This window comes from Phacochoerus africanus, chromosome 2, assembly GCF_016906955.1.
Source record: "Phacochoerus africanus isolate WHEZ1 chromosome 2, ROS_Pafr_v1, whole genome shotgun sequence".
NCBI lineage: Eukaryota > Metazoa > Chordata > Mammalia > Artiodactyla > Suidae > Phacochoerus > Phacochoerus africanus.
Window position 1 is genome coordinate 50266751 of NC_062545.1, and position 21619 is coordinate 50288369.

At 38.1% G+C, this 21619-nt stretch overlaps 1 protein-coding gene across 4 annotated transcripts in view; it reads left to right on the forward strand.

Annotated features, from left to right (window-relative positions):
• COL19A1 (collagen type XIX alpha 1 chain) overlaps positions 1-21619 on the forward strand; it is a 345293-nt gene that overhangs the window by 264237 nt on the left and 59437 nt on the right. For 3 of the 4 annotated variants that reach the window (XM_047760063.1, XM_047760080.1, XM_047760089.1), the window contains 15 exons: positions 3647-3682; positions 4707-4742; positions 4839-4892; positions 5590-5643; positions 11003-11056; positions 11717-11806; positions 12565-12609; positions 12716-12793; positions 14652-14687; positions 14791-14844; positions 14945-14998; positions 16190-16231; positions 20276-20380; positions 20462-20515; positions 20760-20813. In XM_047760063.1, the coding sequence (XP_047616019.1) occupies positions 3647-3682; positions 4707-4742; positions 4839-4892; positions 5590-5643; positions 11003-11056; positions 11717-11806; positions 12565-12609; positions 12716-12793; positions 14652-14687; positions 14791-14844; positions 14945-14998; positions 16190-16231; positions 20276-20380; positions 20462-20515; positions 20760-20813 (846 nt within the window). The remainder of the gene's footprint in view (positions 1-3646; positions 3683-4706; positions 4743-4838; positions 4893-5589; positions 5644-11002; positions 11057-11716; positions 11807-12564; positions 12610-12715; positions 12794-14651; positions 14688-14790; positions 14845-14944; positions 14999-16189; positions 16232-20275; positions 20381-20461; positions 20516-20759; positions 20814-21619) is intronic. The other variant, XM_047760070.1, reaches the window with a different exon arrangement.

Below are 21619 nucleotides of genomic sequence, written 5' to 3' on the forward strand. Positions count from 1 at the left end.
TCAAAACTTAGTTCTTTGGGTGGGGGGGGAACACCTACAGATCATTTATATTCAAATAGGAAGAGATTATGTGAATCCTAGCTACAAAAATAGCTTTTTTTATTGCTCCTTAAAATACACACTCACACAACCCCACAGCAGCCCTCAAGAATCAGCAATAATGACCTAAGGTTTTTATCTTTGTTTTTTAAAAATGTGATCCTTTTTAAAAATTTACTTTTACCTCTTTCCTTGCCAGGGTGAATTTGTTGACCAGAGGGATATTATTTGACCAAAGATAATGAATGAAGAGGTCACTAAAATGCCTGCATACAAAATGGGGACAATATGAGAAGTATTTAATACTACAAACTCAAATTTTCCCTGTGCTTCTGCTTTAAAAATGAAGCATCTTCGACAATGACAGCCATTTCCCAGGCAGCTTTAGAATCAGTGCTCTCACCCATGTACTTCAAAGCCCTCCTGCTTCAGGGCTATGCTTACTCTTAGTGTTCAGTCCAAGCCAATCACCATCTTTACTGGGGCTCCCCAACAGTGGATTTCCAAGACTCTCTGGGAAATCTCATCTTGCCCACAAATTCAGCTCACTCCAGATACTCCACCCTTAGGGCACCTCTTACCTCTCACCTCTTCCCTGCCCCTCTGGTTCCCCATCGCCTCCCCTCCAGGCTGAGACACTGACACTCCTCTTCTCTAAGTTTCCTTGTGACCCATGGCAGACCAGTCCTAAGATTTACGAAGCTTCTGCTGGTTTAGCAGGACTTGGAGAACAAAAGAGAGAAATGGGACTGGGTTAGAGCAGTTCTAAATGTGCACTTGAATCACAGGGAGGTCCTTTGGAACCACTAGGTCTAGTTGAGCAGGTCTGGCTGGGGCCTGAGCGGCTGTATTTCTCAAAGCTCCTGGGTCATGCTCCTGCTAAGGGCCCCTGGACCATGCTTTGAGTACCAAGGGCTGGAGGATGTCACAGTTCCTAGGGGTTCCCTCCGGCTCTCTTTCCTGCCTCCAAGACCTATCTCCTTGAGACTACCTTTAGCTCCATCTACCTTACCCAGGAGAAACTATAGCTTCTTTTCAGCTCAACTCTCCTCCTTGTCAGTTTCCTTTTAATCCCTGAATTATCCCACTTCCCTTATATATCCTTGCCTGCCTTTCTTCCCATTCCCCAAAGGCGGGGGGGGGGGGGGGCAGGGAACTACAGATTTTTCATTATTAGCACAGCAGTTTAGCCATTTGTGGTCTCGAACTTTTTCTTTTCTTTTCTTTTCTTTTTTATTTTTCTATTCCAGAACAGAATCTGGACTTAACTTTGCATAATAACCAGAAGGCCCAAACAGAAGGATAGTCTTCATCCAAATCTGAATTCCAAGCCTCAATGGTACTTTAAAATGGTAATTGGTTCCCCATTACAGGACATTTAACATGACTAGGTTAGATATCAGAGCTAAAATATATTTAAGAGATCTAGCTGAACCCCAGGATTTTATAGATAAAGGAAAAGAGACTCTAAAATGTAAATGACTTGCCCCAGATAGTAGCCATTGGAACTAGGATGAAATATCAGGTCTCTTGACAACGAGGCTCCTGTTTTTGTTTTTGTTTTCTTTTACAAGCCGTTGTTACTTTAGTCTGTGTGGCTTGACAGAGGCTCTAAATAAGCGATGACATAAGCAATGTGATAAAATCAGAAACAAGCAGTTACAAAAGCAACGTAGCCCATTGCCCATATCTAATTAACTTCATCTCCTATCTTAAAAATCAAATTGGTTTTTAGAATTAAGACTGAAAGGCAAGTGTATAAAGCTCTAATTGAACACATAAAAATTATCCAATAATAAGAGATTTAGTCATGTTGCATAGATATGTGCCATATTAGTCAGAGTAGGTAAGCTAAGTAACAAATCATTCCTGAAATTTCTGTGGCTTAACCCAAGAGAGATTTTTTTCTTGCTCACACTGCACACCCAGCGTGGTCAAGAGGAGTTAGTGTCCTGCTCCACATGACCCCAGTAACCAGTCACCAGGCTAATTAGCACCATGGAACTATGCTATCTTATAGATACCACCTTCTCAGCCATGACTTCAAGGAGAGTGGGACTAGAGATCAGGAATGCCTCAGGCCTCATGTGTCACTTCTGCATACCTTTCGTGGTCGGAACTAGCTGCATGGCCCCACGTAGCTGCAGGGAGCTGGGAAACATGGGGGAGAAGATGAGGGCCCATAGTCTCCCGGTCAGGGGACATGAAGTTCATTCAGTGACCGCTCATCTCCCCACAGTAGCCTGATGGTCAGGTCCCTAAGTGGACCTTTGAGAGCAGTACTACCTATCACAGTGGTTCTCACACTTGTCCTTGATTTTCATATGCCAAAGAAAATTTTTTTAAATGTATGATTTCCATCTTATTGTCAACTCACTCAACTCAAATAATAATGCAATTAAAGTACAACTAAAATCAGACTCAGCAAGCAAAGCCTAGGATTGAGGTTAGGCTGCCTGGTTTTAAATCCTCAGTGACCTCTTACTGGTTATGTGACCTTGGGGAAGTGACTTAACTTCTCTGGTCCTCAGTTTTCTCTTCTGTAAATGGGTGTGCTAATAGTACCTACCCCAATGACACAAGTTTTATTGGATACTAACAATGCACACCAGAGATGCTATGATAGTCAAGCGAATTATATCTCTACAAAGTTTACAGGCAAGATAAACAAGGGAACGTATTGTGGGTGAATGCTATTTTAGGGGAAATAACTCAGAATTACTCATAACCTTTCTGAGTCTCTTTCCTCGTTCTTGAAATGGAACAATATCTCCCTCACAGAGCTATAGTGAAGGTTAAATGGCATGACTTCATGTTACTTCAAAAACAGAAGCTAATACGGAAAAGCCCCCCTCCCATACTCTGTGTGTGTGTGTGTGTGTGTGTGTGTGTGTGTTAAGGGTGAGTTGTGATGTTCATAACACAGTGACAACAGGGAGAGCATTGCATCCCTTCAAAGCTTCTGTTTCTCCCCAGAACCTCATGAAACCAACAAGAACCCAACAAGAACTAGTATCAGTTCCATGGACTTGTGCTGTAATTCATACAGTCACTAGCCCCTCCAAGTCATTTTCATTAAAATAAAATGAAAATTAGTAAAATATTTTTAAAAATAATGTATCCTTAAACACTCAACTTGGACAGTATTTTTAAACACCAACTTAAATAACTGGAAGAATTCAAATGGATGTCCTTCAACTGATCACTTCAGCATCTTCACATTCATTCTACCTCTGACTAGATGTGTGTGTGTGTGTGTGTGTGTGTGTTTGTGTGTGTGTGTGTGTGTATGAACCATGCAAGGGGAAGCCTTGGTCTTGGAGAGCATTCCAAAATGTCAACCATTCAAGATTTTCAAAATAATATATAATAATAATTAGAATGATTAATTTGCTGTTCATTTGGAAATATGAAAGGGTTTTTAAATTAATTTTCATATGCTCCTTCTAAGCTGCACAGGCAGACTGTGTGACATTCTGGATCATTTTAAAGGCATGTTTTCAGTGGAGGTCTGAGTTTGGCCTGCAGGATTTATCCACATCCAGTTTTGGAGAGATTATTTCTAAAGGTGTTTATAATTGATTCTGTTTTCCACCCATCTTCCTAGGGGGAGCCCTTTACAAAAGGTGAAAAGGGAGATAGAGTAAGTAGATGCTTTATCACTATCATGGGTTTTCTACTTCATTAATTTCTTTCTCTCCGATTTCTAGTATGTTTAATTTGGAATCTAATAGATTTGATAAAATGAGTTTCACGAACATTTTACTTTCTGTGCTGTGAAATTTGACTCATTTTGATAAGTGATAAATTTTAAACCTTAAGTTGTGTCATGTGATGACTCTTTAACATTTGGCTTGGGTAGTATATATATACATATATGTATATACTTTAGGATAGTATATGTTTTAGCTCATGACTACTGACTGGACATGAATGTGATGGAAGATATACAATTAGGATGTTACAAAATTAAGGAGTTCCCTGGTGGTGCAGCAGGTTAAGGATCTGGCATTGCTGTGACACAGGTTCGCTCTCTGGCCCAGGAACTTCCACAAGCCACAGGCACAACCAAAAAATAAATGAATAAAATAAAATACAAAATTAATATATAAGATAGCGTTTTTTCCAAAGATCTTGTTAATGATACAAATTGAATTTATCAAACAGGATAGTTCTATCAAAAGGATCAAATGGAAAATAAGAAAAGCAAACTCATTATAGCCAATATTGTCCTCTTCTGTGTGTGTGTTTCATTAAATATATATACCTGATAGTAGAATCTTTGTATCAACTTAAATTCCACTCTTTCTTTTCCATCCTCTGTTGAAGCTTTAGTTCTCTGAGCTATAAGATTATCTCGTGGCAAATCATAACAATATCAGCTAAGTAGAGAACACAGTGATTGCCAATGTGCCGTGATAATTACAGTGTCACAGTGACAATGGGGAAAAAATTGCTATAGAGAAGAAAGAAAAATAAATTACTGGTTTTTAGCAATAAGTATGTTAAATCATGTTTTAGAATGAACCCCTTTCTCCATCATATCTTCCATAATTTTCCTCTTTCTTCTGTGCCAATGAGTGGAAGTGTAGATGACTTCTAGCATTAGAGATGCTCTTCTCCATCTAATTTAAGCATTACATGTGTGGTGGTTATTTCATTTATAGGGAGAACCTGGAATAACAGGATCACAGGGAATAAAGGTAAATCTCCTGACATCCTTCACTAAGCCTCTCCAACTTAATGAAACTGTGAAAATTACAGAGACCATCTCACTCTCCATCCACCCATATATTTAGGGTGAGCCTGGAGATCCTGGTCCCCCCGGTGTAATAGGAAGCCCAGGATTAACGGTATGTAAGAAATAACTGAAACAAATGTGAAAATTATTTTGAAGTTATAGCCATTTTTATGTAAAACAAGGAACTCTGATGTACTGCTTATTTTCATCACAAATGTTCTCAGAGACTTTATCATGTTTCCATGGTGATACCTCCCCCGACCCAGCCCCACATTGGATGCATTTATCGCACACATGGTAACTGAGCCTTTAGGATCACAATAGGATTTTTAAGCTCTTTTTCAGAACATATTCACAATAGCATTCCTAAAAGCTTTGAGAGTAAACAAAGTGGACCACATCTATGACCCTGAGCTGTATTCTTAGAGCAGGATTCAAGATTCAATTTCTAAGCCAAAATTATGCAGCCCAGAGGTGTTTGAGTTGCCCATGTGCAATTCCATAGGAGTGTCCCAAAGAAGACCAGCTGTTGGGAGGCCTGGAGAAATTACTGTGATATGCTCCTAGCAGTGGGAAAGGCAGATTATCCAGGCCTCACTTACTGATGAGAACAGACTCATTTAAATGACATCTTGAAACTATCTTCATAAGCCCAAAGAACATTTCAGTGTTATACAGAGGAGGCTGGATGGTGGAAAACTGATCTTTCTATAGACATATTCACGTCATGGTGTATGTGTGTGTATATATATGTTCAAGTAAAGTCTGTTTTTTAGCAAAATTATGGTACATATTGTCTTCTATTTTAGGGTCAGCAAGGACCTACAGGCCCTATAGGCCCCAGAGGACCACCAGGAGATGTTGTATGTATGGTAGATGCATGTGTCTTTGATATTTGGAAATTAAATTGAGACATGTTCTAAAGAATGTCAGCATCTGTTCATGTGACTGAGTTATACTACATTTCCAAAGACATGGTCGTCTCTGTCATTAAAACTCGTCATACCTAATGTCAAGCGCTATTGAGAAGGCTAATATTTTCATATATTCATGTGAGGTCCTTTTGAATAGTATTAGCCTAACAAATCAGTCTTTGGAACCTAAGTTAATTAAATTACCATTTTAGTCACCGTCTTAGTGAGTGGTGATTGTAAACATCCAAAGAAATAAGGAAAACCAAGAAAGAAAGCAAGGATTTCCATTAAACGTCATTATACATGGCTTTTGGCTCAATTCTCCATCTAAGAAACATATCCATCTAAGAAACATACTTCCAAAGCTTCTGTTGATGTAGTCTTGCAATATTCTCCAAAAAGGATACATCTTTTGACTGAAAATACTTCTCTATAATGCAACAGGAGAAATATCCTCAAGTTACATTATAACCTAGCTTTAGTGGACTCACAATCCCCCCCCTTTCACACTCACACATACATAGTCACCCTCCCACCCTTTAAATTCATTTTTTTCTTTTTTATTGAAATATAGCTGATTTCTAATATATTAATTTCAGGTGAACAATGCAGTAATTCTATATATAGAGAGAATATAGGCCTTTTCTAGGGCCACTCCCACGGCATATGGAGGTTCCCAGGCTAGGGGTTGAATCGGAGCTGTAGCCGCTGGCCAATGCCAGAGCCACAGCAACGCGGGATCCAAGCCGCATCTGCAACCTACATCACAGCTCACCACAACGCCGGATCCTTAACCCACTGAGCAAGGCCAGGGACCGAACCCGCAACCTCATGGTTCCTAGTCGGATTCATTAACCACTGTGCCACGACGGGAACTCCAGTAATTCAGTATTTTTATAGATTAAAAATCATTTAAAAATATTATAAAATAAAGGCTATATTCCCTGTTCTATGCAATATATCCTTCTAGCTTATTTATTCTATACACAATAGTTTGTTCCTCTTAATCCCCTACCCCTACCACTCTCTCTCCTTTCCTCTCCCCTACTGGTAACCACTAGTTTGTTCTCTATATCTATGAGTCTGTTACATATTGTTATAGTCAGTCATTTGTTTTATTTTTTAGATTTCACATATAAGAGATAATATGAAGTAATGGTCTCTCCCTATCTGACCTATTTCATAAAGCACAATACCTTCCAGGTCCATCCACATTGTCACAAATGGCAGAATTTCATTCTTTTTATGGCTGAGTAGTAATCCATTGTGTGTAGGTGTGTGCACGTGCATGTGTGTGTGTGTGTGTGTGTGTGTGTGTGACATCTTCTTTATCCATTCATCTATTGATAGACACTTAGGTTGCTTCCATATCTTGGCTATTATAAATAATGCTGCTAGGAACATTAGGGTGCATGTATCTTTTTGAATTACTGTTTTTGTTTCCTTCAGATGTATACCTAAGAGTTGGATTGCTGGATGATTAGATAGTTCTATTTTTAGTTTTTTGAAGAACCTCCGTAATGATTTCTCTAGTAGCTGCACCAATTTACATTCCCAGGGTACCAGAATTCCCTTTTCACCACATCCTTTCCAGCCTTTGTTATCTGTAGAATTTTTGATGATCACCATTCTGACAGGAGTGAAGTGATAGCTCATTGTGGTTTCAATTTGCATTTCCCTGATTATTAATGTTTTGGACATCTTTTCATGTGCTTGTTGGCTGTCTGTATGTCCACTTTTCTTTAGAAAAAATGTCTATTCAGATCTTTTGCTCATTTTAAAAATCAGGTTGTTTGGGTTTTTTTAATATTGAGTTGTACAAGCTGTTTATTTTTGGTAATAACCCCTCATCAGTCATATTACTTGCAAATATTTTCTCTCATTCAGTAGGTTGTATTTTCTTTTTGTTGAGTTTCCTTTTCTGTTCAAAAGCTTTTAAGTGTAATTAGACCCCATTTATTTTTTCTTTTGTTTCTTTGGCCTTAAAAGACAGATCCAAAAATATATTGCTACAATTTAAGTAAAAGAGTGTTCTGCCTATTTTATCTTTTAGAAGTTTTATGGTTTCATGTCTTGAGTTTAGGTCTTTATTTTGAGTTTATTTTTGTATATGGTATGAAAAAAAAATGTTCTAGCTTTTTTCTTTTACATGCAGCTCTTCAGTTTTCCCAGCACCACGTATTGAAGATGTGATTTTCTCCACTGTATATTCTTGCCCTCTTTGTTGTAGATTAATTGACCATTGATTGGTTTATTTCTAAGCTTGCTGTCTGTTCCATTGAACTATGTGCCTTTTTGTTTTGATTACTATACCATACTGTTTTGATTACTGTAGCTTTGTAGTAGAGTCTGAAGTCAGAAAGTGTGGTACTTCTAGTTTTGTTCTTTTTTCTCAAGGTCGCTTTGGCAATTCTGAGTCTTTTGTGGTTCCATGTAAATTTTAGGATTATTTGTTCTAGCTCTGTGAAAAATGTCATGGGTATTTTGATAGAGATTTCATTAAATCTGTAGATTGCTTTTGGCCATTTTAACAATATTATTTAATTAATTCTTCCCATCCAAGAGCATAGGATATTTTCCATTTCTTTGTATCATCTTCTATTTCCTTCATCACTGTCTTATAGTTTTAAGAGTATAGATCTTTCACCTCTTTAGTTAAGTTTATTCTTAGGCATTTTATTCTTTTTGATGCAATTTTTAACAGGGTTTTTTTAAGTTTCTCTTTCTGAAAACTTCATAAAATGAATTTGAGAGTTTTTTCATCTCAATTTTTTGGAATTTGTTTGAGAAAGATAGGTATTAGCTATTCTTTATATGTTTGGTAAAATTCCCCTGTGAAGTTGTCAAGTCCTGGACTTTTGTCACTGTAGTTTTTTTAAAGTGCACATTCAGTTTCTTTACTAGTGATCAGTCTGTTAAGATTGTCTATTACTTCCTGATTCAATCTTGTTTTCTAGAAATTTGTCTGTTTCTTCTATATTGCCCAATTTGTTGGCATATAACCATAGTATTCTTTTATGATATTTTTGTATCTCTGTGGTAACAGTAGTTATTTATCCTCTTTCATTTCTTATTTTACCTGAGTCCTCTCTCTTTTCCTTGGTAAGCCTCACTAAAGGCTTATCAATTTTGTTTATCTTTTCAAAAAACCATCTCTTTGTTTCATTGATCTTTTCTATTGCTTGGGGATGTGGTCTTTATTTTTTTTTTTCTGATCTTTTTATTCTCTTCCTTATGCAAACTTTTGGTTTTGTCTGTTCTTTTTCTAATACCTTAAGATGGTAAGTTAAACTGTTTATTTGAGATTTTTTTATTTCTTTAGTTAGGCCTGTACCACTATAAACTTTCTTTCTTTTTTTTTTTTTTGAGAGTTTTTTTTAAGATTTTTTATTTGTTCTATTTTAGTTGATTTACAATATTCTGTCAATTTCTGCTGTACAAATAAGTCCCCCAGTCTCACATACACACACATATACATTTTTTTCTCACATTATCCTTCATAATATTCCATCACAAGCGACTAGATGTAGTTCCCTGTGCTATACAGCAGGATTTTATTGCTTATCCACTCCCAATGCAATAGTTTGCCTCTACTAACCCCAAACTCCCAGTCCATCCCATTCCCTCCCCCTCCCCCTTTAAACCACAAGTCTGTTCTCCAAGTCCATGAGTTTGTTTCTTTTCTGTAGATAGGTTCATTTGTGCTCTATATTAGATTCCAGATTTGTGATATCATATGGTATTTGTCTTTCTCTTTATGACTTACTTCACTTAGTGTGAGAATCTGTAGTTCCATCCATGTTGCTGCAGATGGCATTATTTTATTCTTTTTTTTAATGGCTGAGTAGTATTTCATTGTGTATATATACCACATCTTCTTAATCCATTCATCTGTTGATGAACATTTAGGTTGTTTCCATGTCTTGGCTATTATGAATAGTGCTACAGTGAACATAGGAGTGCATGTATCTTTTTCAATGAAAGTTTTGTCCAGATATATGCCCAGAAGTGTGGTTGCTGGGTCATATGGTAGTTCTATATTTAGTTTTCTGAGGTAGCACATACTGTTTTCCATCGTGGTTGTACCAAATTCTTCTCAGAACTGCTTTTGCTTCATCCTATAGATTTTTGGAAGTTATGTTTCCATTTTCTTTTATCTTGAGGTATCTTCCGAATTTCCTCTTTGATTTCTTGACTTACACATTGATTTTTTTAGTAGTATGCGTTTAGTATAACACATTTTTGTGTGTTAACTCATTTTTACTCCTGTTGATTTCTATTTTCACACTGTTTTGGTCAGAAAAAAAAATGCTTGATATAATTTCTATCTTCTTAAATTTGTTGAGACTTGTTTTGTGGCCTAGCATGTGACCTATCCTAGAGAACATTCCATGTGTGCCTGAAAAGAATGTGTATTCTGCTGTTTTGGGATTGAATAAATGCACTTTCCTATCCATTTCCCTATATCACCTTTGTTTCCCTTGAACATCCTCTTTACATCTTGGGAACCAAGACCTTACCACAAATCCTAACTTGAGCAAAATGAGAAAAATCCTTAACCATCACTTCTTGGAGACTGATCTCATTCTGACCATGATTTGAATACCCTCTGTTCAGCTGTTAGAATCTCTCCTTTTCCCATCATCTTGGGAGCAGCCCCATGACATCTGGTTCTATTCTCCATGCTCCCTCACTGAGCCTCCAGGGATTTTAGCACATTTAGGCACTTGGTACTTTGACCATTCAGTTCATAGAGGAAACCTTTTTGTAGCACCCCCAAGCCATTTAATGAACCATTGTAGGTGTACCTAGCAGAGTGATCTTACAAAAAGAGAAAATGCTTGTAGTATAGGTGGAATCACATAATGCCAAAGAAATGAGGTTAAGTGGTAGTGGCTACAGCTAAAATAAATGAATAAATAGAGAGAGTGAGAGAATAAAATAAAAATGGAAAGAGCTTCTGTTGCCAAATCTTAGTAAAAGCATATTTTCCTATTTATCCCATTGTCTTTCTTGATTATAATGTGATGCTACTGATAGCTATCCTTCCACACTTTTTGGTAGCAATATGGATGGGGCACTTGGTTAAGTTCTCCTTTAATTAGTTTCTTCCACATTACGTCCAAGTTACCTCACCTGAAACAGAAGCCACATATTTTCATTAATGTTCAGCTCTCTCCAATGGACCAAAACCAACACATTTAGTTTACATGTTAAAATTCTGTTTTGCCAAAGATTCATAGATATAAATGCTATTACAATAAGAAATGTTCTAATTGCTCTCTCTCTTTAATTCTGAATTTTCTAGGGATTGCCAGGAGAACATGGTATCCCAGGAAAACCAGGCATTAAAGGAGAAAAGGTATAGCTTCTCTTTCCCTCAGTTTGTATACCAAGTAGCCAGGTAAGTGGAAGAGACATCAGATCATAAAGATTTTGGAGGAGTGAAAGGACAGAACAGGGCAGCTGGGATTTTTCAGGGGATAGATATTCACATAAACCATGGCATGAATGACGTCCCTGGTGTACGTTGTGTCAGCCTAGGTTCTGGCACTGAAATGCAGTGTAATGAAATGAACTGTCTTAAGAGATGAAGATCTCAGGACTTGAAAAGTCTCTTTCAGGCTCATCTAACAGCTCATCTAACAATCACTCAGGACTTATTTCTTGTTGTCTATATGGAAATGCTATATTTATATTGAACCATTACTTGGGAATAAATTAAGCACAAAGGTCATCTAACTTTATGAATAGATTTGGCCTTTTGTGCATCTGTCTATACATATACGTATGTTTCATGGTACTGTAAACTTACCATAACATAGATCTAAGTGCTCTTGAGGTAGCAGAACAGTGTCTGTCATGGACTGGGCATTCAGTACATATCATGGAATGAGTGAATGAATGGATGAAAGAATACATTTTGGCTACAGTCATGACTTAAAATTATGGAAACTGCTGCTTCCACACCTCCTTCCATGAACCTGAGAGATGAAGTGAGAATCTTACTCTGTTTCCTTAGGGAGACCCAGGTGGGATTGTAGGCCCTCCTGGACTTCCAGGTCCAAAAGGTGAGGCTGGTCCTCCAGGAAAAAGCCTGCCAGGGGAACCAGTAAGTATCAGCCCTTTTACTGATATTTCCTTTGAAAGTTGATTAGTTACCATTTGTATGTTCCCAGTTTCAGATCACGGGTATAGAAATAAGTTTATGTCTGTGCAAAAAGGAGTATTCATCCTAGTCTTTAGATCAGGGACCTAACCTTCTTAGAAATTTAATGCAAGCAAAAGAAAATGTACACACACACCACTTTACACACCGCCTTGGAAGATTCATAGGCCTCCCTGAATCTTCTGAGTGGATCTGTGAAGCCTAGTAAGGTACACTGGTTTTAAGCCATGAACCTTCCTTGGACAATATCTAAAACAGCAGAAGAACTGCCTGAAATTTCCTTTCCAAAGGCCCTGCATACATCACCATAGGCAGTCATCTGTAGAAAATGTCCTTGTAGCCCAGGCTAATCCCAGGACATAGAAAACTGGATAGCTGAAAAATCTAACCCATTTTCCTGTTTCATATGCCTGTTTTCTCATCCTCTTTGACCTTTTATAGTAATAATAATAATAATACATAGTTCTCAATATCAATTGCTTTATTTTAAAGATGAAAACATCTAACATTTTAAAATAATTATACAAAATCTATAACCTAGTGAAATTTGTATTTTCTCTTTCTTATTCTTTTTCAGAAAAAGGTTTACTCAAAAAGGATTAAGAGCAATGAAACATTTTAGGATTATGACATCTAGGATATAATCAAACTTTTTAGAAAAAGAAATGTACTCACCTTCTTTTTTCTTCTTTTTCTTTTAGGGATTAGATGGAAATCCTGGAGTACCTGGTCCACGAGGACCAAAGGTAAAATTATCATAGATAAATTTTTAAAAATTAGGAATTAACAAAATATAGCTGGAAAAGTCATGTCCCTTGAGCCTTGCACTAACAGAAACATCTCATTGCACAGGGGGAAAGAGGACTGCCTGGTGTCCAAGGTTCCCCAGGTGACATAGGCCCACCAGGGGTAGGAATTCCTGGCCAAACAGTAAGTGGAATTCAATCAGGTTTTTAAAACCCTGTTGACCCAACATTGTGAAGTAAAATCCAGTGACAAATTTGAAGGAGAAAAGAGTGAAATGGTCAGAGGAAGAAATACAAAAAATGCTCTTCAGAGGACAGGAATTAATGGGCATTGTGGTTACATCCTAAGCACAGAGGATACACACTGTTTATTGACTTACAGATGCTAACCACACATACACGGACTTTGAATTCCAAAAAGTTATTTAACCTGTTATTTCCCCCATTCTATATGTTTAAAAATACAAATGTGTGTTTGTAAGACTGTGAGCATACCTAATATTAGATTGTTATCTATTACTGCCTGTTTTTAATTAGAAAAAAAATGAAAAGTTAATTTTTAAGTGAATGGAGTTCTTATAAATGAGATAATTTCAAAAATCTCTATGTAGGGAGTTCCCATTGTGGTGCAGAAGAAAGAAATCTGACTGGTATCCATGAAGATGCGGGTTCGATCCCTGGCCTTGCTCAATGAGTCAGGGACCTAGCATTGCCATGAGCTGTAGTGTAGGTCACAGACCCGGCTCAGATCCTGCATTACTGTGGCTGTGGTGGAGGCCAGCAGCTGTACCTCCAATTCTGTTCCTATCCTGGAAACTTCCATATGCCACAGGTGGAGCCCTAAAAAGCACACACACAAAAAATCTCTTTGTAGCTATGGTGCAGATTGCAACTGCAGCATGGGTTCAGTCCTGGCCCACAAAATTCCACATGCCGCAGGTGTGGCAAAAAGAAAATCTCCATGTAATATCTTAGAGAAGAGAGAAAGGAAATTGGTTTTGATAGTTAAAAAAAATAACAGGCAATTTTTATGTGTTTTAGCTATAAGGATAATGATGATAATAATGACCATTGTATGCATATTTGTGGACTAAGTAGCAATGAGAGAAAACTCTTCATTTATTATGAAAAAACGTAAAAGATTTGAGACACAAAAAATAGAAATAAATGGTAATTCTAATGACATTGATTGAAATTGCCCTTGAATAAAATGAAATTTTGTGAGAGGTTTAAGAAGTTTTAAATAGTGTATGTGACTGGTGTTTGATTTTCCAGAATGATACTATAAAGACCACTGGAGATGGGAGATTTTAAAAAGTAAAAAAATTGGGAGTTCCCTGGTGGCTCAGTGGGTTAACGATCCAGTGTCATCACTGCTGTGGCTTGGTTACAGCCATGATGTGGGTTTGATCCCAGACCCAGGAATTTCCACATGCCACAGGCACAACCAAAAAAAAAAGGAAGTAGACCAGGAAATTATTAGGGGGGTAAAGAAGGTTGAAGCAACAAACAAATCAACCAAAAATAAGACCATAGTATAAACAGAAAGGAAGCAAAAAAGTAGCCTTGACAATAATAGTCATAGGAATATTTATTTTAAAATAAGAAGGGGAGAGGCAGGGAGCAGATACTGAAGTCAGGTACTGAGACCTCTGCCCTTTACTAACCTAGGTGGTCAGTCACTTCCTCACCCAGTGATCCATGGTCATTGATAAGGATGGGTCTGTCATCATTAGGTTAACTGATCATCTCCCACCTCATTTTAGTTACCCCAAATCTCAGTTTTCTAACATAGAAAAACAACCGATTGAAGCTTTACTTCCTACTCCCACCACTGGACACTGGTCTTGGCAATTTCTCCAGAGCAATGAATCATTGCCACCCAGAAGTCTTGGCCAACTTTGCAGGGAGTTTTCAGAGTGTACATGGTGGCAAGCCCTGTTGTTCCAGTAACTAAATTACAGTGTTAGCCCTTTGTCCCACTTGGATAATTTATGAACATTCCTGGCAGAATTCTGATCACTGAATCTCCTTCCACTCAGGGCTCCCAAGGACCAGCTGGAGAGCCAGGTATTCAGGTAAGCTGCATAACCAAGTTATTTAGCATAGTAAAACCATCTTGCTGATCTGGGATGAAGTTACTACAAAATCCTTTTAAGTAACTATTTCCCCCCTTTCCAGGGTCCTCGAGGTCTCCCTGGGTTGCCAGGAACTCCAGGGACTCCAGGGAATGATGTAAGGATGGTTTTTACTGACTTCGCCTCTCTGCCACACCAGTTTTCATCTGCACCTGTGCCTGCATGCAAAGATTTGAACGTAATGTTTCTGTTTTCAGGGAGCTCCAGGAAGGGATGGAAAGCCAGGTCTGCCAGGCCCCCCAGGTGACCCGGTATGTTCACAGTCTGTGCCTGATTTATGTATATTTAATGCACTCAGAAGCCAAACAGCCTACCCGGCAAATTTTGCTGTCCAAACTAATTAGAATGCTCGGTGACTGTTTGATGATTTTGTTTATTCCCATTATTTTGTAGAGGGGGAAAAAATTTAAGCTACATCAGCATTTTTGTGTGTGTGAAGAATACTTATTTCCTGAGGGTATAATTCACTTGTGCAATTTTGCCCCAAGCTGAGCCTTGGCATATAATGTCTCAATCCCATGTAAAATTGAGTTAAAATACATAGCCACAGATTCTATTCTTTCTAATGCTAGTGACTAAATGAATTTCATTTTTCTAAAAGTTTGCAGGTAAGTTTCCTGCAATATGGTACATATCTATTGATTCTGTGGCTTTAAAATGCTGAAATAATTAAATTACAAAAACTGGCCTGAGTACACTCTTTAAAAATGGGTTTAGGCAATGGATCTGTGTTCCAAAGTTTTATTTTAGGTTAAACCTTGCTTTGAGCGACAGTGAAATCCCTTTAAATAGCCTCAGAATCGTCAGTTTTAACTTGAGAAGCCATATGGTACATGACATTGTATTAAGAATTTTGTATAATAAAATCCAAATCTGGCCTCTCAGTTCTAAGCCTCACAAATCCTTCTGCCTCCCACATTGTTTGGGCTTCGTGTACCTTTATAAGCTATGTGCAGAGGCATATTTTGGCCTTTAACTCCACCACTGAGTGAATCGCGTGTGTACCAGCTGTGATTCTTGTAAAGTGTTACTCAGGTTTGCAGTGTCTCTCGGAAAGGACACTTAAAGACATGAGGCCAAAACACTGCTTAAGCTCCCTCAGTATCTGTCTGGCCTATCACTTAAGCCACCTGTCGGCTTTTTTGAGTTTCAGTGAGAAATGGTTTTTCTATTTCTTAAAAGACTATTTCTTAAAAACAGTTATGAATTCTATTAGTCCTATGTCTGTAAGGAAATAGAAAACAATGTTAAACCAACCATTCTGAAGGTGAGGCACTTAGAATCCCCATGATGACGAACCTCAACTAACCCAGCATTTTTGAGGGAAAATGTCGACATTTATTGTATGTTTGTATTGTACTGCATGCCTATTGTATTGTATTGTATTATGCACATATTTATACATACATGTGTGTATTTGTTTTTTTTCTCCTTAACCACAGATTGCTCTTCCTCTCTTGGGAGACATCGGGGCCTTGTTCAAGGTACTCTGTTGCTATGTTAGAAATTATGTGTTAATTTCCAGGAAAAAAAAAATCAGAAAGGAAATCTTTACCAGAATTTGAGTTTATTGCTTAGCCTTAACTAAAATTTAATTTTAAATGGAAGAACATCTTTCAGATAGAAAAAGGGACATGGACCTTCATGTGCCTTGTGCCATTTATGCTAATCTGTCTCCTCTCTTCTTTACCAGCCTCTCATTTTGGGGACAGAGGGGTGGGGGGCTGGGGACCAGGGGAGGAGATGGCAGTTCTGAGATGAATGGTGTCATTAATACCCTTGAGCAGACCCTTCTCTCCTCTGGAGTAATAGCTTCCTCTTAATGGTGTTTACCCACCCAGGCTCACCACTGTGAAACCTAATCCTTCTCACAGTATCTGCCCTGGCCAGTCCAGGATGAAGAGCAGTGCTACTCAATAAACAGCTAGCTTGCAAGGCTGAGTTTTTATGTCATGGGATTTTACAAAGTGAGTTACAAAATTCCACAGCTGACAATTGCCCTAACATCTGTTACTCTGTTAGACAAAAATAATCTCTACCTATTATCCATGTCATAGGGAATTAATCTTGCTACTTATTATTTTTTTTGTCTAATACTTCCCTCTATTTTATTTGTAAAACAGATGGGGGAGGATGATAATGGAACACATGTAGGTTATGTATTTGCACGTTTCTTCTTGGTCTGCTAAGACTGAACCCAAATGAAAATCTTTGTCGCTTTACATTACACTTAAACCTTATGTGTCTTATCTGTCAGTGTATGAATGGACAGGGAATATTTGTACACACACACACACACACACACACCACACGGGCTACATGTGTGTATATGTGACTTATTTTATATTTCTAGCATTTATCCCAAACATTTGCACAATGACTTACATAATAGTAAGCAGGGAGGAATATTTATTGAATTTAGTTCACACACAAGGCTCTAAAATTCTAGTGTGTGTGTGTGTGTGTATTTGTCAGGTGATTAAGGTTTTGAGATTAGCATATGAATATAAATATCAAAATGTAGAGAGGGATTTTTAAGACCATCAGAAGACAACATATTCTCATAAATCAGAAAAGTTTAGGAGTTCCCGTCATGGCTCAGTGGTAAACGAACTTGACTAGTATCCGGGTTTGATCCCCACCACCCACTCAGTGGGTTAAGGATCCGGCATTGCTGTGGCTGTGGTGTAGGCTGGCAGCTGTAGCTCTGATTTAACCTCTAGCCTGGGAACCTCCATATGCCATGGGTGTAGCCCTAAAAAGACAAAAGATAGAAAAAAAAAAGAAAGAAAGAAAAGTTTATGGGCTTTTCAGGAGGGTCTTAGGTTTATTGAATTACAGTAGCATGCTGGGCAATGCACTTTTTTACTTATATCATCTCATCATTTCCATAAGAATCCTATGAGTTCAGGCTGCAGAGTTTCCCCATTACGTATATGAGAGGCTTAAATTCCAAGAAGTAAGTGACTTTCCCAGAGTCACACAGCTAGTAAGTGTGACATCAGCAGAAGAACACAGATCCTCAGACAGTCAGTGTTGAAAATGCAGGATGGTAGGAGTTATTCCACATTAGGTGGGAATCTTTATCCTAAGGATTCCAGAACAGAAAAGGTTCTCTGTTCTAAGTATGGAAAGTAGTTATTGAATATCCTGGTAGAATATGGGACAATTCATAGTACAGATGAAAAGACTGCAAAGAGCCTCTGACAGGGAAAAGAATCAGGGCTTCCAGGGCCTCAGACATGGAAGCAGTGGACAGTCTCATCAGGACAGCATCCCTGTGATAAATGCCTCTGGCACCATCCCAGCATCACCTCAAGGAGATCTGAGTCCAATTGGCAAGATGTGGGCAGGACACCTTGACTGACAGTCCCAACAAGCTCTAATCAGTAGAAGGAGGAGGCATGCAGTTCCCCAACACATATAGGAATTTAGATTGGGAGTTGGATCTATTGGGCCAACCTCTTAATGTGATTTTAATCCTAATCCTATTATCCAGCACCTCCCTTTCTGCCTTGAGTCTTCAGCAAGCTGGATTGCCCTGCTTTCTGTTTTCAGAAACTGTGTGTGATTAAAGTGTTGAAAAGAACTGTCGTAATTCCAGGCCTGAATGATGTATACCTTCAAAGATCTTCCTCTATGATAATCTGTGTATCAATCCCTATTTGGATGAGATTGTGTGTTAGCTAATATTTGAAGCATTTTTATTCTCTCCATGAGAAAATCTTAAGATATTTTTTCAAGAACCTTAATGAAATCCATTAAGGATTTTCCTTCATTTACCATTCTGGTAACCCTAACCTAAAGAAGATGAGGTCAGTTTGAAATGACTAGAAAATTCTATTGACTCGTAATTATTACCATTTTTTTATGTTTCATCAAAACAATCATGAAACTAGCATAACACTGTAAATCAGCTGTACTTCAGTTAAAAAGCAATCAATTGAGTAATCCATTCTGAAATATTACTATGTATTTATATGCCATGTTATTATGTCTACAGATGCAGTACTTCATCTTCCTCATACTTTCTGAAATAGGAAATCCTTTTAGTTCTAAGTCCTCAGGAATCTCTCTCTACATTCATAGTTTTGTTTTAGATTTAATATAGGTGGTTCTACAATTATATATGTATTTCTTAACTCCCTTACCAGCACATTAGCTCTGTGAAATGATCCTGGTGGTAAAATTAGTTTTTACCACCAGGAGCATGCAGGGAAACACTGCACACTCCAGCTCTTTTTCATATATACCAGCTCTAAGAAGGAGCCATGAAGAGAACTGGGTTTTTTTTGTTTTGGGTTTTTTTTTTTTTTGTCTTTTTTGCTATTTCTTGGGCTGCTCCCGCAGCATACAGAGGTTCCCATGCTAGGGGTCTAATCAGAGCTGTAGCTGCCAGCCTACGCCAGAGCCACAGCAACGCAGGATCCAAGCCGTATCTGCAACCTACACCACAGCTCACGGCAACGCCAGATCGTTAACTCGCTGAGCAAGGGCAGGGATTGAACCCGCAACCTCATGGTTCCTAGTCGAATTCGTTAACCACTGTGCCACGACGGGAACTCCAAAGAGAACTGTTTTGATCCCAGCATTTTTTAGGGAGATTGCTTCAGAACATTTTCAACATCATACAAAATTAGTCTTCCATGGGACATATTTTTGGAAATCAAACTTGTGCTGATATACACTGGGTCAAAAATATTGAACTTGAATAACCCTGGACTTTTTTGCCAACTTCCCCTTCATGGCAAGCTTCAGCTCCCTTTTCATGTTTAACGATTTCTTCTCTTTGGTTAAAAGGATGGAAAAATAGATACTTATATTGTCCTACCTTTACTCAACTATTGAAATTAAACTCTCTCTCCCACTCAGTAGTCCCCTTTCTATGCCTTTCCTGATCATATTTTTATAACAATTTATTGAAAAACAAGCTTTTGTAGGGCTTTACATGATAAGATGTTTCTCTAGTGAGCTCAGACACCTAAACTCAAGCCTTACCAGATCAGCTAAAGATTACAGAGAAAGCAACGGAAAGGTAATTCCACTTAGATTTTCTATCTGCCCTTGGATTCAATGTAGAAGTCGAGTCTAGGTCACTCAGTTAATTATTTCTTACCTGAATGCTTCCACTAACACCTAAAATGTAGTCAGCTGTGTATACAGTTCTCCAACAAATTAGGCTCTCAAAAGGAGAAATCCTTTCTTTGCAGCTTTTTCTTGTCTTTTTTAATGATGTATGCTATTGTTTGAATGAACTCTGTAATCCATCTGGTTATTCCAAACTTTACTGCCACCTCCCTTTCTAAATGTGCTGCTAAGCAATCGAAACTCTGTATTCTTGACTTATGTGCCTATTTTTAAATAGTTTTTACCTTCCCAAAAGCAGTCTCTCAAATGAATAAGTTTCTGAAATTAGAGTGGCACAGCAATGGCCATAACTCAATGCTCACAAAAGTTCAAGTAGAAGTTCAAATCCAATCAAAGCTCACTTTTATAGATTCCTGTGCCCTTATCTTTATCCTCATCAGAACTTCTGTGGCAACTGCCAAGCCAGTGTGCCTGGGCTGAAAAGCAACAAAGGAGAAGAAGCAGGTGCTGGTGAGCCTGGGAAGTTTGATTCCATTGTCCATAAGGTAAGAAGGTGGACTCAGTGTTGTAGACCCTGGAAGGGACACACAGTGCCTTCTCTCAGCTATGACTGCTCTATACTCTAGGGCGATGCAGGGCCACGGGGTCCTCCAGGAATTCCAGGCAGAGAGGGACTAAAGGTAAGGAAGTCTCTCCTCTGTGCAGCCTTTAATTCTGGATAAAAGAAGAAACCCATTTAAAAATTCACTACTTTTTCTAAAAATATTTTGGAAAAGTGTGTAAAAGCCATTTGCAGATGTCGTTTATTTGTTCCCTGATTCCGTCCAGATTACATGCCCCAGGTGTCCTGAGAAGATATACTTGCTTTTCTCCAAAGGATGATAAAATGATTGAGTGTACTAGCTGAATTTATTGTCTTTCTAGGGGAGCAAAGGAGAGCGAGGCTACCCTGGGATACCTGGGGAGAAAGGCGACGAGGTAAAATGTTCTTCTCTGATCATATGACCCTGCTATTGATTCTGTTCATGTGATGCAACAAAGGGACATCAATATTTCTATAGCACATAATTGATGCTAAACAAATTTTTTAAAAAAGACAAGTTTTTTCAACTGTTAACACATTTCACATAATATGTTGATGTTTATTATCAGTGACCCAGTTTTTGAGAGGAAGAAATTAAAACACAAAGTTAAAAGTATCAGTTTACTATGTTTCTGCTTTCGTGTAGCAGGTAACAATTCTCGCTTTCTCGAGATAAAAGCAAGGAGAAAGAGGAAAAGGAGATTTACTGAAAAGAATCCCAAAGCAGCTCATAGAACTGAAGGAGTAGTTAACCACCAGCCTAGGGATGAGGTCAGCTCCAGGACTCAGCAGAACTTTCCAGGGCCCCTGCTGCAACATGACTCAACTCTGATGACCTTGGTTTGTCTGTGTCTCTAAGCAACCTTCGGACTCTTCAGAGGAAAAAAAAAAAAAACCTATCAGAAGAGTCTGCTTGGATGGTTGAAAGCAGCTACCCACCCTCCCACTAAGGTTCAAAGTCAAATGTGCTTTTGAGATGGTATAATTTTCTGACTCTCAGCCACACTGATGCTCAAGATATCATTCTTTCCCACACAATTCATATTAACTCTTAGAAAAACCAATTAGGATGATGAATAGTTGTTAGTTTAAACAGTTTTGATACTAATAATTCTTAATGAAAGTAAGTAAGCCATCTGGCATATATTAACCTTGATGTTAGTGCCAAAAATTGTAGCAATATAAAGTAGATCTATTTTTT